General features: G+C 37.5%; 4 protein-coding genes across 5 annotated transcripts; 1 reads left to right on the top strand and 3 right to left on the bottom strand.

The window, feature by feature from the left end:
- Positions 1-4656: 4656 nt before the first annotated feature.
- LOC122399801 lies at positions 4657-7702 on the bottom strand. The gene is made up of 6 exons (XM_043400767.1): positions 7359-7702; positions 6551-7183; positions 6067-6380; positions 5767-6006; positions 5427-5693; positions 4657-5356 (listed from the first exon to the last, which is right to left on the bottom strand). The coding sequence occupies exons 2-6, from the start codon at positions 7020-7022 to the stop codon at positions 5021-5023; spliced, it is 1629 nt and encodes a 542-aa protein (XP_043256702.1). The 5' UTR covers positions 7023-7183; positions 7359-7702; the 3' UTR covers positions 4657-5020.
- A 161-nt stretch (positions 7703-7863) lies between these two features.
- Positions 7864-8983, top strand: LOC122399803 (pyroglutamyl-peptidase 1). 2 transcript variants are annotated; one of them, XM_043400770.1, is made up of 3 exons: positions 7864-8175; positions 8247-8440; positions 8502-8983. In XM_043400770.1, the coding sequence occupies exons 1-3, from the start codon at positions 8154-8156 to the stop codon at positions 8889-8891; spliced, it is 606 nt and encodes a 201-aa protein (XP_043256705.1). In that variant the 5' UTR covers positions 7864-8153; the 3' UTR covers positions 8892-8983. The 2 variants fall into 2 exon arrangements, with proteins under 2 accessions (XP_043256705.1, XP_043256704.1); XM_043400769.1 differs by having other exon boundaries at positions 7865-8440.
- LOC122399802 (integrator complex subunit 14) lies at positions 8948-11195 on the bottom strand. Its single transcript, XM_043400768.1, has 6 exons — positions 10802-11195; positions 10396-10720; positions 10096-10307; positions 9769-10023; positions 9367-9696; positions 8948-9302 (listed from the first exon to the last, which is right to left on the bottom strand). Exons 1-6 carry the CDS (start codon positions 10976-10978, stop codon positions 9075-9077), a joined length of 1527 nt encoding a protein of 508 aa, XP_043256703.1. The 5' UTR covers positions 10979-11195; the 3' UTR covers positions 8948-9074.
- Positions 11196-13490: 2295 nt separating this feature from the next.
- On the bottom strand, positions 13491-15930 carry LOC122399716 (phospholipase A2 group XV-like). Its single transcript, XM_043400609.1, has 8 exons — positions 15812-15930; positions 15329-15635; positions 15107-15249; positions 14798-15032; positions 14489-14716; positions 14246-14417; positions 14058-14180; positions 13491-13977 (listed from the first exon to the last, which is right to left on the bottom strand). The coding sequence occupies exons 2-8, from the start codon at positions 15429-15431 to the stop codon at positions 13758-13760; spliced, it is 1224 nt and encodes a 407-aa protein (XP_043256544.1). The 5' UTR covers positions 15432-15635; positions 15812-15930; the 3' UTR covers positions 13491-13757.
- Positions 15931-16619: the final 689 nt, after the last annotated feature.

The raw sequence follows: 16619 nt of genomic DNA, 5'->3' as shown, positions 1-16619 counted from the left end.
GTGTCATACAACGAAATAATTCATGCAGAAAAAAAAATTAGATTAAAACATATATTTAGAAAATCGGCAAATTCGTTTTCTCTTACTGAAATCAAAAATAAATTTCGAATTTGTGATGACAATAATAACGATCTTCATGATCTTCCCACTGATGCGACTTGTTTCACAGGAATCTTCGATACCGAATACTTGTCCGATTGTGTTGTAGATGATTCCATTAAAATTTATATTTCTGGTTACGGGTCCCATTCTGTTGCTAAAAAATTAAATTGCAATATATGTCGTTTATTAGTTGTGGATGATAAAGGTAAAACTGTAGGCGATGTATATTTTGATCGCTTACAAAGAGGGGGCCTTTCTGTCCCCACTGAAGAAGCGATAGCCTCATTTATTCATATGTATGGAATAATGGAAGCCATAATAAATGATGGCAATTTAGAATCTCAATTTTTGTAATCTGAAAATCATAAACATACACGGTCTGTCCCATTTCCGATGAGACTGCTCAAAAATAAAAAAAGAAGACGCTCTACAGTGCATTTCTTCTATCGTATTTATTCGAAATAATCCCCCTCTGAGTCAATACAGCGTTGAAACCGATCATAAAATTTGTCGAAGCATGTCTGGTACTCGGGTGCCGGAATAGCGTTCAGGATGTTGGTCGAAGCCTTCTGGATGGTAGGAATCGTACTGTAAGTGTTCCCCTTCAACGCTAATTTGAGTTTAGGAAATAGCCAGAAGTCGCACGGCGCTAGATCAGGCGAATATGGCGGGTGGTCGAGCGTTATGATGCTTTTTTTGGCGAAAAACTCGCGTACAATTAGGGCTTTGTGCGACGGCGCATTATCATGCTCCGTAGCGATTTTTCGACAGACTGACAAAGTGGACGGTTAGTTATAATGTCGTAACTATTGACAGAACAATGGAAATGCTACGAAATTCGGGGTGAAGATAGATGAAAGATGTGTCTACAAAATTCAATAGATGAATCAATAGATGGCGCTGCAATCGGCTGTTAATTTTGAACAGTCTCATCGGAAACGGGACAGACCGTGTATTTTATGTAAATTAACATATATTAGCATTCAATCAGACATACATTATTTAGCATTTTCAGATACATGCGTTTGTGGTCGAGCTTACCAAAGTATTTCGTTTAAATTATTATCAATTTTTTCATATATTTTATTAAACGATTATGTGAAAACTGTAAATAATAGTCAGTTGGAAACACGTACAGACATCACTTCTAAAAATCGTAAATTATAAACTTTTAATAGGAACTAGATTTTCAATGATTTTTTTTAATTTCATCTTTCTTAAAACATTAATTTTTATATATATTTAAACTTATTCCTTTCAATATGTTTTAATACATTAATAGAGTTTTATTTACTTGCTTAGTATATTTTTATTATGAATACTATTTCGCAAGATTCAAAGTTTTATTAGTTGTATTTCAAGAGAATTTCAAACTATGTTTTGATATGTTTTGTTATTAATATTATTCAAAATTATTTATTATTATTTCAAAATGTAATACTTTATTTCTTTAAGAACACAAAAGTTATGTTTTTGTTATGTTCTATTTAAAAATATTAATTTTATTTTAGAAAATGGGATTATATGGCTATTGGCGAACCACCCATTATAATAAAAAAAAAAGGTAACGCGCCATGGTAAATACCCCTAGGGTGGTGAGGAAATTTTTCACAATTATCATACTGTCCTCTAACACGATTTTATAATTAACTCCATAATTGTTCCTTTCAATAGCTAATTATGCTAGCCTCTTTTTCCACGGGCACTTAACCTGTTTGGCTTCGTACCAATAATTTTGCCTATTTCAGGTCTCCATTAACTTATACATACCTTTATCAATTTTTAAACCCTTCAGTTTGGTTCAAAGACGGTTTTAACTTGTTTCGCACTTCTATTTTCTTGAAATCTCTGTAAATATTTCAAATATAATGCATCGCAACACCAAACTATTCCGACAGTCCACAAAATATATACCACATTTATAAATATTAATATACTTCTGTATTACTTCTACTTACTATAGCCATGATATTCATATATTCCTTATACATAATTAATAAAAAATACTGTATATCAGTATAATTTTATATCGCAAAATAACGTTAATTGTAATCCTGAACACAAAACTCCACTATTGAAAATAGTACTCCCGATCCGCACATGAGCGGTGTTGCCACGTTCCATAGCACGGCTAGTGAGTACTAGAGTCGGCTGTGACGCGACACATAGAAACGAAGTGTTTTTCCCCGCGACCTCACCTTAAATATCTCGCCAACAGATGGCGTAACAATCGCGCGCGCGCGCGCGCATTTTACTAAATCTAGGGAAAATACCCCAGTGTCACTGCAGCTCCAAACGTAACAAGGTGCAGTGCGTTTTATGAAATACCTAACCTTGTTACTCGGACTTGGACGTCAAACAAATATTTACGAACATGATTAATCCGTTGCAAAGGTTATTCTCGTTCCTCCAATATTGGTATTTTAGATATATGCTCGTCACGGAGCTGTACATGGTTGAAAAATGGGAAAGAAATTTTACCAGTATCCTTTTCAGAAGTGTATGAAATTTTTCTGCAACATCGTACCGTAAATTTACATCGTGTCTTACATTAACGATTATCACAATTTCTTTCGTATTGTCGTATGTATAATTGTCCCATGTTGTTTCCTACTTTATTTTTGTATTAAGTACTTCCGATTAAAAGATCTCTCTAACGATATAACTCGATAGAATTATTCTAATATACGTTCTCGTGTCTTAAATATATTGAAAAACTTTCGTATCAGAATCGTTATTCTCGTTTATAAACAAACACTTAACTACGTTATTTCCTATATCAAATATAGATATATTTCTTGTTACGCTCTTCTTTCTCGTCTTTTTGTTTAATTATAAAGTATTACTGCCTGTTATGCAATATACGCTGCATACTTGAAAGAAATCGTATCACAAAAAAAAAAAAGCAACATGCACAAGATTGTTACAGGCTTTACAGAAAGCAAAGCTATATTTTCTTCCGATTTTTAAGTATAATGTTACTTGTTAGATATCGAAACGTTAAGCATGTGCAATTAAAAAGTCATTACACAAACAATTAGTAACGGAATCTTATTTATTTTATATTTTGATGCATATTTTTCTAGTACGATAAGTTAATTATTAGGGCGAGAAACTGACTTGTCGTGATTCTTTCATAAACGAACGATACATTTCGCGTGGACATTACCGTACCAAGGATAATTTACATATACACAAATAATTTCTTATTTTCTTTATATTTAATAATGTTAAACACGAACACAGACAGTTTTTCAATGATATTTTGTGTTAAGTAGGCACAACAGGAGCGATATGAATAAAATTTCTTGGAAATTGATGTTTAACAAAACGTATTAAAAGACAAACGTTACCACGATACTGAACTTTGGGCATTTATAATCTCTCGCAAGCACAATTAAAGTATAAATCCAGTTGTATTTTCTATGAATATCGATTAAATTAAATTACAAATAAACGTTGAAAAATAAACATAATAATAAGAGTTTTAATTACTAAAGAAACACAATGAAACTTATAATATGTTGTGTATCTCAAGCGGCCATTGTAATGTATTTACAAGTTGCTTCCTCAAAATTAACGTATATTATCTGTGATGTGAATGTAGACGTGATAGGATTAAAAACGATAGCTACTGTTTAAATTAAGCTACTGTTCTGTTTTATGCAGAATATGTACGGTTTACTTGCTAATATTGCAATCGTTCTGTTTGAGTGAAGAGCCGAAACGAATTCCGACCCCTCGGCGCTATAATACTGTGCATATGATAATAGTGGATCCAAATCGTTCTTTTCTGCAATCCTTAAATCAGACATTTCGTTAGAAAAATTATCGATACTTATCACAGGAATGTAAAATACACAAGCTCGTAACAGTAGAAGAATCTTATTCGGAAAGATAGAAAACGAAGGGAAAAAGAAAAAAAAGAAAAGAGGACGGACAATTATTAAGAAAAGGATCATTTCTTAAATTTTTCAACGGTCGCAAAACAATACATGTAAGTATCGACACTCCTGGCAGTGATATTGGTCCCAATACTGTACATATGCCACGTATGACTGTAGTAGAGTGGTAGATGCGAATGAAAAATTAATAAAGTAACGTACAATAGTTCTATTGAATATGAATACAGAGACTCATATTAAAGATAAATACAACAGTTTCCGTTTCACCACTGTTTACGTTGATTCGGCCCGAGACGAAAGTGATAAGGTATCGAATTTCATCCTCCGATAGAAATCATCAAATTTTTTCTTACATTTCTTAATCTGTACGAAAGTATTCTTAACATATCGGTGAGATTTTTCCAGTGAAAACGAAACCAAACACCGCCTTACTCGAACAAGCTTAAATTATGTACAGGGTGTTCGGCCAGACCTGGGACAAAATTTTAATGGGGTATTCTAGGGGCCAAAATAAGACGAAAATGAAGAATACCAATTTGTTGATAGAGGCTTCGTTAAAAAGTTATTAACGTTTAAAGTTATGCCTGCGAGACGCTGGCGCGCGCAGCTGTGCGCAGGTTGCCTATATACAGGCGCAAATGTTAATAACTTTTTAACGAGGCATTAGGCAAAAAATTGATATTCTTGATTTTCGTCTTATTTTGGCCCCTAGAATCACCCACTACAATTTTTCCCAGGGATGGCCGAACACTCTGTACCAAAGGTTTTTAGAAACGATTCGTATAATTAAAGATAGTCTGAACGAGGGCTCACTTTCATCGAGAAAACCTCATCGATCTATTAACGATACTCGCGCGAAGATAAAGAAATTTTTATTTCGCATTAGCGGTCGATACATCGATATGCATCACTTTGAAATTTCGATATCTCGCTCGCTCTCGGATGTGTTCACTTCTCCTCTTCCGTACGGCTGGTTTCGTGCTACATCCAAACGCGAGATAAATTCGCGGCCTTTAACCAGCCTTCAAAATAATCTGCGGGCCCGATTTTCTTACTTGACAGGGGGAGCTACTGTATGATATGGATCTTCCGTCCGACTGCAAATCGTTTTCAGTGTCCAATCGCCTTACTCGTACCCTTTGCTTGTAATGGTATTCCTTTAGATAACTTTTAAGCGTCTTTGGCAATTGCAGCTTATTTATACCGTCGTACGTCGTTCGCGTAGTTATCACCGCTCGACACAGGTGTTGCAACGGGAAAGCGAAATTTCGATGCAACGGTATCGTGAGCATAGGTTCGAAGAACATACAACAAGACGGATCCTTATAATGCTCGATTAAACCGCACACCTGGAAAATCGCGTGTTGAGAACAGTTACTCGTTTCTCTTCTCCGGAAAGAAAATAATTTTAGCACGTACCGTTTCCGAAGCGTACACACCCGGATCGTGGGAGTCGAAACTGAATTTGTGATTCCACTGTTCGATTCGGGCATGCAGCGAGCGCCCGTATTTTCGAAAGCTAACAGAGAACAGAAACTCCTCCTGGGCCGAGTCCCGCAACAAGAACGTGCCTTCTTGCTTGTCCTCCAGTAAACGTTCTGCCTCGTATCTATCCATTTTACCCCAATAAAACGAACAAGCTGTGATCGATCTTAGGTCCGGCACAAGACAATGAACGTAATCGACCTGTAAATATACGTAATGAAACGTAACGGGGTGTGCAACAAACGTAAATAAACTGATCGCGATTACAATCTACCTGTGTATGTGCCAGCCTTTCGATGTTTGGAATTAACGTAAAATCGATTTGAGATAAGGCTGTGAGCGCGGCAGCTTGTATGCCAGCATGCGCTTGAAACAGCGCCGCTAAACTGTCCACTGTTATTCCATTTGGATGCACTTGTATACCTGAAGAATAATTAGGCTTATAACCGGGAGGAGGTTCAACGCCTTCCTCCATTTCTCGTGCCCGTTGCAATCGAGCTCTTTCGTCGCAGTCCTGTAACAAGACGATAAAATTGTGAAAGTGCTCCTATCGAAGAGAAAATGTATTGTGTACCTCCATCGGAAACTCCTCCGGATTGAACCTTGAGAGGTCAATTACAGGACTGGGAGGGAGCGGTCCAAGTACTGGACTTTGGGGAGCAGATCGACTATTAAATATGACACCAGCCCCCATAGAGTGCTCTTCTGTTCGTCTGTAACCAGTACACACGCAATCTGAATTGTTGTTACCGTGGCCAGGAATAATGTCCGTGCTTTTGGAACCTTTACTCTTGGCACAATTAAATTTTAACACCCAGTTGCTGCGTTTCTTTTTCGAAGATAGAACGTGGGTACACACTGGACTTTGATCCTTGTTACGCTGTTTACCTGAACATATTAAAACACGTATACGCATAGAGATTAATATTCATAACCTCTTGCGCCGGAAAGACTACGAACGTTGCTTCTAAAGTGGGAACGCTAATTAATTGCCAACGCAAGAGGTTAACAGGCAGAAACATCGAACGTAAAGAAGATGAAAGTAATACGTCTCTTACCTTTTCGTTTTCCAAACGATAATGTTTTAGAAGATCTCCTTAAAGGAGGGTTTACGGGACTATCTTCCGAACTACTACTAGTATTACTACCCTCTGAGCTACTGCAACACGGTTCCTGTTGTTTAAAACGTATCTCGCTACTAACATTCCCATTGCTACAGATCTGCTTCGAATCCTGAGTTTCGACCGGTTGGCTATACAAGGTCTCAAATTTGGAATTGTGATTATCTAAGTCTAAATTTAAATGATCGTTGTCCAAATTTCCGTCAAACTTGCATTCGCCGTGCAAGATCAAATTTGAATTTAACGCAGGTACATTTCCGTTATTTTTATTATCGTGTAAATTCTCTATGCCGTCTTGATTCGTCATTTCTAACTGAGACGATTGAATAACGTTAGCGCACACTTCGGAAGACTGCCGTTCGCTATCCATTCTAAAAAATTCTCTGAGACTAGCGAAATGCTGTCCCATTATTAAATGGATTGACAGGCATCTTATCGCCTCAAAGGTATATCATTTGTATCTCTTTTTTTTCGTTTTTCTTTTATAGGAATATTCTAAATACTTTCACGTTACGCTTTATCATTATATTATATCACATAAGTTGCCAATCGGTATGAATTTTTGATCATCTAGAACAAAGCAATTCGATATTATACATTATAGAAACTATTATTCCGTAACAAACGTTCTTCTAACTATACAGATCGTAATAGAAAAAGTTTGCAGGAAGAAATGAACCTTTTGCTATTTATGACGAAATCGTACACGTATAAATTTCGTATATAAACGTGAATATATATTTACCGATAGTATAAAAATTCTATTATAGTAATTGTTTCCTCGCGAACGCTGTTGAAAAACTTTTCTCAAGCGTTCATAATGAGTATTTCCTGATGGCAGCTACTTAAAACACGTCCAGACAAGTTTTGACAGGATTTTCTTGGTCGATCGGATCACGTGTACCGACAAATATTTTTACCCCTCGTTAAACTATTTGTCACGCGGTACGATTTAAATCATACTTCAAAATACGACAACACCGTTTTTTTCCCCCGACTACCGTAATCAAAGAAGTAAAATTGTCAAAACATCACCTAATGCATAGTCAGCCATTTTCCCTAACTGGTTCTTTCTCGTGCATCATTGGTAAAGTGCAAACTAGATAGTGTTTCATACGCTGGAAATAAGAAATTAAGTTTAGATCTCAACCATATAGATAGTATGTACGGACAATATTATCGTTCTTTATTTAGAACGTACCCGTTCGTACCCATAGATACGGGCGCCTATTCAATTAAAATAGAAAGAGAAAATTAGAAGAAACGCGGTTTAATTTTATATCCGTTAACGAAATAACCTAAAAACTCTTTCTCGAGAGTTTCGTATCGATTATTGTATATTTAGAAAATTTAAATAGCCCAAAACTCTTTCTCGAGAGTTTGTATCGAAAGTTTCGTATCGATTATTGTATATTTAGAAAATTTAAGTAGCGAGCAACGCGATCTATGCGGTATAACTGTTATCGCAAATGACATCACAAAGTACTTTTAAAAATCCGCCCCGGTGACATGATTATCAGGATTTCTGCAATGGTAAACAATGATAAACGAAACGGTACTAAGTACTGTATAACAAAGATCTCGTAAATGTAACAATACGAAGTAACGATGGATTCTGATTTTAAATACGTAGTTATAGTAACTGGATTCGGACCGTTCGGCGATCATGTTATTAACGCCAGCTGGGAGGCTGTGAAAGAATTAAGCAAACTGCACGCCGATTCGAAGGAGTTCATAGATGTTAAATTGATTGTCGAAGAGATACCAGTTTCATACGACGATGTAGCTAGTTACGTACCCAAACTCTGGAAAGAATACAATCCAACGGTAAATCTTTATCTCCAACGAAATTTTGTTATATTAAATATAAGAAAATTTATTTTCACAGGTAATTCTACACGTCGGTGTGTCGCACAAAGTTGATTGTTTAACTATAGAATGTTGTGCGCACAGCAACGGCTACGAAAGACCAGACATATACGATAAATGTCCAGATGAAAGTAAGATTACGCAGGAGGTATTAATAACTAACGTCGATGCTCATAAGATTTGCGACACGATAAATGAAAATTCAATGGAAACGGAGTGCAGTGCTTGCGTCTCGTACGATGCAGGTAGATTTCTTTGCGAATATGTATTTTACCAATCTCTGCATATAGAGCCTACGAAAGTATTGTTCGTTCATGTTCCTGATTTTACTACGTATTCGAGCCTTCGAACTGCCAAAGGCTTGCTTCACATTTTACGTTGTATGATTAAATGCGCGAGGGAAGGATAATATTGGTCGTTGCTAGTCGTGGGATGAGCCTCTTGGCGTAACAAATTATAAAAATAACTTACGAATTGTATTTTAGATAAAAAAAAAATGATCTCGGTGTAAAACATCAGAATCGTTTTTAATGTAAAAATTGTTACTGTTTCATGCAAATATAACATCGTATCACGAATGTTGTCGTCTCGTTCACGATCCTCCGTGTTGGAACCTGGTACGCGCCGGTGGTATATTGTACCTAAGCTCGAGAAATTCAGATTTTCTTATCATGGAAGCTACGTGGCCCAGTTGAATCGTACAGTCGGGGTTCAAATTCGGTGGCAACAATGTACACTCTCTTTCCAAGATGCACGCCAAACCTTCCAGTAGCTCCACGAATCCCATCGACGCGGCGGCTCTGCGCAGTCGATTCACTTCCTGCACGAAAATTCAAACGTCAGGGATGAAACGAATTCGTGGTTTTTAAATACGATCGTTTTACCTTGTAAAAGTTCTGCGTTTTCTCTGGCAATTTTCTTGCGTGCCTTAAAATTTTCTGAATGTCAGATTGCAATCCAACTTGGCGAATCCAAGATGGCGCATTCTGAGTGTAACTTCTCTTTTCGTTTGGTCTAACTGGAAAGCTAACGGGTGCTCCCTTGGCCGCATCTATCGGGCCTAAATTACTGAAATTACCTAACCACGGTACAACGTCCAGGCCTGGTTCCAATACCGTTAACATTAAATTTGATTTCTTTTTGGTATCCGCCCACGAGTATATAAATCCGTACCATTCGTTATTCAATAAACAAAGCGCTACCATATTTTCGACCTGTAGTACGTACATACGAATTTATCGTATCCTCGATAACGAGAAAATAAAAATTTTTTTTTAAAACGCTACCTTCAATGCTCCGTGCAATAACACGCAAAACGATGGTATTTTTCCTTCGTCTCCGTTCTCGTCCGTGTCCGAATCTTCTTCGAGAGATATGCCTTGCATACTTGGACCCTTCTCCGTAGCTAATGGTAAAACTAAATGTCTAGATATAGCGCTGGGGCTACCGACATCCGCCACTGATATAAATCCGCAAATCTCTATGGTTTTTGATATCATTAAACCGGACACTAATTCGAAATCTGTTTTCTTGGTATAAGGCTAAAATAATATACGCATATTGCAACGGTTCCAGAGTAATTCTGTTTCTTTCTTATATATTTTGTTGCTTACCATGGGTGCTGGCGATAAAAGAATACACGAACCTAAATTTCCACATTTTAAATATCCTTGAAACGAAACGTAATTACTTTCTGCTAATTTTTGGAAACAAGCAGCGATCGAATGCTTTGACAATGGCGCCTCAGGCACAAGTACAACGCTGTCGCCTCCGGCTAACTCGACTAATCGTTGATAAAGCGGTAAGCCCATTTGTAACCCAGCATCTAACAATGTATCAAAGATTAGGAACGTACTTCGTACCAATGAATCTCTTCTAAGGACTGTTAAACAGTTTTATTTCTTTAAATATACCTTGTTGCGGAGCGATGCATACAACGCTTAACTTTCCTGGGTAAGGAAAAGGTAACGGGAATGGATTTACGTCTCTGGTTACGTTTAAAGAATTCAATGAGTCGCCTAGAGACATCGGACCTACTCCAGGATTGCCATCCGTGATTAGCACTACTTGACAGGCTGTGGTATTACCCCACTCGGCCATAATAACATTGTTAACGCCATGAAGAGCAGTTTCTATACAAGTCTTATCGCATTCCTCTATATTTTGTAATTTTGAACGTATGCAGTCGTAATCGCGAGTGAATGGACAAACAACTTCGTACAACGAAGAGAAGACAACCTGAAGCGTAGAAACTAAATATAGTACGGATCATTGAAAACAATAACAAAGCGGCATAACATAACCTCAAACGATGCTTACTAAGGACACGAATTCCAACTTTGAATTCACTTGTAAATAATGTAATAACGCGTTTATCCCGTGTACAGCTAGATGATGCCTCGTCAGTTGTTCATTTTGATTATTTTCAGTGGAACCGGTTCCTAATACGGGACGTCTCATTGACAGAGATACGTCCAATGCTATAACGGTTGGCATTTTAGCACATTAAAAATAAAAAGGCTGAATTCTGATCTACATAGACGCGTCTTCTAGTACTATTTTGTACATTAAATATTATCCGATATGTCAGTAAATATATAACATTTTTAGGCTAAACACGCTGTTTATTTTTATTTCAGGCCGCACAACGATTTGTGTGCAGTCTAAAGATGGCGCGCAAAATCACTGACAGTGATTCATCACAGGATCACAAAATCACGATCACGCCCGTGATTAAACTCCGTTCACGACCGTGATCCGAAAGATGGCGTTTCAGTAGCGGTTCACGTTACAGATGGCGTGAACTGCCAATCATGGTGATTTTTCACCGTGATTCGTGATTCTTCGTGATCGCTTTTGATACTGGCGTTAAAATGCCCAAGTTTGTCGTGGAATAGTTCGTTGCCTCCAACGCTAGATGGCGCTTATTTATCGACACAGGCCCTCTGGCGCTAAAACGCCCAAGTTTGTCGTGGAATAGTTCGTATCGTCCACGCTAGATGGATTTCTCGACAAGCTTGGGCTTTTTAACACCAGAGGGCCTGAGGTCGATAAAACCGCCATCTAGCGTTGAAAATGACGAACTATTCCACGACAAACTTGGGCGTTTTAGCACCAGAGGGCCTTGTGGTTGTGGCCGCCAGTCGGAACGTTGGCGCATCTCGGTCATCACCGTGATGCACCTGGTGGACAGACAGCGAATTAATGGGGTTTTCCCAAAATCGAGTGACCACTCTAGCTACAATAAGGTAGCTTGGGCAACGCGCGCGGAAGAGCACGAGGAGACACGTTGTTGATTTACGTTTAGTTACATTTGTTAACACTTTTTGAGAAATAAAGGAATATATACCAAATATTCATCCACCTCGTCCTGAACATTATTGTGTGTATAGCCGTAGACGCTATAACCACTGGCCCTCTGGTGCTAAAACGCCCAAGTTTGTCATGGAATAGTTCGTATCGTCCACGCTAGATGGATTTCTCAACAAGCTTGGGCTTTTTAGCACCAGAGGGCCTGTGGTTGTGGGATTATGCTGACTTGATGCACGTGGTTCGTTTCCACGTATGATGCGCGTGCGTTCGTAGGCCCACCCCTACGACCACGGGTATTAATATTTGAAATGACTGAACGCGTGTATGTAACAACAACAACAATAACAAGTATTCTTTATTCACGCTAGGCGTACAAGTCTTTGTTTAGCAGGAGTTTTTACTCTGGATATTTTGGAGGTGCTTCTTCGCGCAGTTCTTACAAAGCAGTGGTTTGTTTGAGCGTCCTTGCATTTTGGGGAGGACGCGCTTTCGCCCTGCTGCGCTGCGCGCGCAGCCTTACGGCGGATTCGCACTTGACGGGAAACTGCTCCCCTATACTCTTGTGCGGACGAGACCATAAGTCTCGACCCCACAGACACAGGCCCTCTGGCGCTAAAATGCCCAAGTTTGTCGTGGAATAGTTCGTTGCCTCCAACGCTAGATGGCGCTTATTTATCGACACAGGCCCTCTGGCGCTAAAACGCCCAAGTTTGTCGTGGAATAGTTCGTATCGTCCACGCTAGATGGATTTCTCGACAAGCTTGGGCTTTTTAACACCAGAGGGCCTGAGGTCGATAAAACCGCCATCTAGCGTTGAAAATGACGAACTATTCCACGACAAACTAGGGCGTTTTAGCACCAGAGGGCCTGTGGTCGAAAATAAGCGCCATCTATCGTTGAAAATAACGAACTATTCCACGACAAACTAGGGCGTTTTAGCACCAGAGGGCCTGTGGTCGAAAATAAGCGCCATCTAACGTTGAAAATAACGAACTATTCCACGACAAACTTCGGGATTTCAATTTTAACCGAAAAAACGGTTTCTTATAACCACAGACCTCATCTGTGGTATAACTAGGGAAATTATATCATTCATTACCATAGATTTACATTATACAAAGCTTTAATACATATAATACGTATTTCGTCGCAACAAAAATTGATTTGCCCGATATATATGTAATTTATTAAATTAAAATAAAATGATACAAATTGGGCCAGATGAAAATCAAGTAATTGCGTGGAAGGCTTCGTTTTTGAGAAAATTGGCAAGAACTGGAAGACCAATATTTATTTATTATTCTTGTTCATCCCAAACGTAAACGAAGTAATAACTTTTTATTTGCAAATGATACGTAAATTGTTTGCGACGTTATTTAAATAAACATTGTTGGAATAGAGATTTGACTGTTATTTGGAATTAACATTTCATTGTCATTTATTTGGATGTTAAAGAAATTTGTACCATTCTTCCACGAGGAGAATCCACAATGTGCACCCCCACTCCTGTTGCTGTCCGTTGACTCGCAGGCATTGGTCGAAAACGGTGACGGAAGATCGGTGACAGCCAATCAGCGGACTGCAGCAAGAGTGGGGATGTAAACGCACTGTGCCTTCTCGTGGTAGGACTTTTAATAGTTTACACAATCGCCATACAAAATAAAAATAATTTTCTTAAAATTTAGTTGTGCAGGTCTATATTTACAATATCAAAGAAAACATATAAAAATGCAAAAAGAATATCAAACCTTGAAATGTACGAAACAAGTAGGAAATACATCGATTACTTTCTAACTATATATAATCCTGATAAGAATTGGATTCTATAGCATTAATTATGTACATTCGACTTTACTTAATACAAATATCTATACACTATACATAGGGACAGTACTATTTTTTGTAATCATGGTACATTAGTCTTCTATTATTTCAATTTGCGAATTTAGCCTGGATGATACAATCACACTTGTAAAACTGTTTTGATGTAATTTAAAACTTTAATATTTCGAAGAATGTCCATATGATTTATACCGGGAAACTCTTGGGAATAAATTTTTTGTTTTTGTTTCGTCGTCCAGTACTTGCATGCCTCCAGACTTCTTATGTTTACAGTGCCATCACCGTCGCCGGGAACTAATTGAGGCGTACTTTCTATCGACGTGCCAGGTTTATAGTATAATCTAAAAATCGTTTATACACGAATATTAAAATAAAACAATACATAGTCGGAAATTAATGAATTGCGATAGAATCAACGTACTTTCGCACTGTATCTATACCACTCCCATATAGACAATGTACGTCGACACCCGGAGCAGCAAAATTTAGTTGGTACTTTTCGTTATCTTTCCTGAATTCCCACGCATTTGGAACATTTATATCTCTGTAAAAATAGTTGTCATTATTTATACTGTAATAGAAATAACACGTTATAACATCGTACTGTACATTAGGTAGTCTTTTAAGGTGGACAACGTGTAGTTTTTCTGTTCGGTTTGCACCAATACTTCTGTCTCTTTCCAAAATAATTTCGATGGTAACAGCCACCCTAAGCTAGGACTAGTTATTTGTTCGTCTTTCAAAGTAGCTTCGCGTAGAACGTACGCGCCTAAATCATCCCCTAAAATTGAAAAATAATTAAGAACATACATCGTAACACGTAACACATGCGTTACATAATTTTTTTTTTACCAATAGCGAAGACTTTAACAGCCTTGACACTGCCACCCCAAACAGCTGAAAGCGTAATCAGAGAATTTATATATTTGTCCTTCCACTTTTGACTTTGACGTTGTAAGAATATGAGCGTCATAGGTCCACCCATACTATGAGCTATCAATGTCACGGGAACTTCTTTGTTCGCATTGTACGTTTCTTCAACCAATGTCTTTAGTTTATTGAAAAATTCGTCGTTTTCATCTAAAGGTAACGTTATAACAGACTGGATCGCAACTTACTGTCATTTGCAATTACATAAACGATTCTAACGAATATACATACTGGGTCCTTTTCTGAAGTCGTAAGGTGCTCCACGCAAAGATTGATTTCTAACGTATCCGAGCTGATCGACCAACATGTTACCGATATCTTTAAAATATACTCCGGGAGAAGCTTTGCTCGGGTCCAAATATTCAACGTAGAACGGATCACCCCAGCCTGGTATACGTATATCGACGCCGTCTTGATTTCTTGTTGTTCTCGTCGCGTTGTCGTAAATTAATTTCATGTTATCGATCTTAAAATAATAATGCTTTTGTAATTTGCTGCGCTTTGTCGAAGATACAGAGGGCGTAAAAAGAAAGTCCATACCCAGCAATCTATAATAACCGGTACAAGTAATTCCAGGTTCAACCAAATGTTAAAATACTCTGTGGATACCTTTTCGCACAAATAATGCACCGTGATTGTTTTATTGAGTTTCGCTTCGACTTGACTGCCTCCATCACCTGGAACTTTTGGCACAAGAATCGCTTAAATTTTAAAGAAGAAACAATTGATCAAGCGTTATCTGGTGTAATGGAAAACGGTTACCAAGTATAACGGGGGATATTTGTTTGTTTGCGTAGTGCCACGGTTTCACAGGTATGATACAAAACAACGAAATTATCACACAGATATTAAAATGCAAGCGCATCGTTTACCAAACGATTCCTCTAATTGGGCTTTTAATCACATTGAAATTTTGTCACTTTAATTTACCACTTCTGAGTTAACCTTAATATTTACGATACCCGTTCAGGTGACAAACAAATCGAAAACCTTGCGTTAAATGTTGTTATTGCGATCTCCGTAGTACGCAATCACCTGATGACACGCACATTTGACCATTAATAGATAACTGCAACAAACATTGCTACACTGATAAAAAACAAATCACCATTGCGCTGATCAAGTTTATTTAGTATGTATATGTATTTATGTTACATATGTACGCTTATCGAATGCGTGATAAAAAGTATGATATATTTCTCGATAATGATTAGTTATAAATTAAATCAAATTTAACGAACGTACGATTTTTCAATTATTCGAATAAATCTTCGTGCATGCTTAAGACGAAATAAGTGTATATATCTTATTTCGTCTATATACATACATATATCCACATAAGGGGTACATTTCACAACTTAACCATACGTACTTACGCGTATACTTGTTTTTGATCATAAAAGACATTGTCAGAGTACGTAACATCCAGAAATATATGGGAATAGGTGTAATTAATTAAATAACTATGGCAGAAAGATTATCGAAGAAAATTTATTTAAACAAATACACAGAATGACAGCTAACAATGTCAATAGATTTTTAGACGACGAATGAACGTTTTATATTCTTTTAACCTTTATGTCAACAGCTGCATACCCGGGTATGTATATGAAAACGCATGCAAATATGTTGATATAATTGAAAAGTAAACTTTATTTTTCATCAAATTCTTAAAATAGTACAGAGAATATAATGATAATATAATAAAATAAAAAATTTATGAACGAATTGGAAATTATTAAGTTTTTAACTACATCTATTGCATTGCGGCATATTAGTAGAATGTTCTGCAGACACGGGTCTCTTTTGCATAATGTGCAGGCTTTCCTTGTTGGGCGACGTTTGGCGCATATGTAACAATTACCCTTTGTTTTGATTCTGCCCGTGAAGGGATCGCCGTTTATTGCTTCAATGGCGTTGCGTGTAGAGAATATTATTGATATTCGACTATTATTGGCTCTTACTTCTATCTCAGGTTTCGTCAGTTGTTCGCTAAGTCGATGAAGGAACATCCTACGCCGGCTCGTAGAAGCCTTCAGGTCTGGGTTCTTCT

This window comes from Colletes gigas, unplaced genomic scaffold (assembly GCF_013123115.1).
Source record: "Colletes gigas isolate AHSC1104 unplaced genomic scaffold, ASM1312311v1 Colletes_gigas_Sc00015, whole genome shotgun sequence".
In the NCBI taxonomy this organism is placed as follows: Eukaryota; Metazoa; Arthropoda; class Insecta; order Hymenoptera; family Colletidae; genus Colletes; species Colletes gigas.
This window is presented reverse-complemented; position numbering and strand designations above follow the sequence as displayed.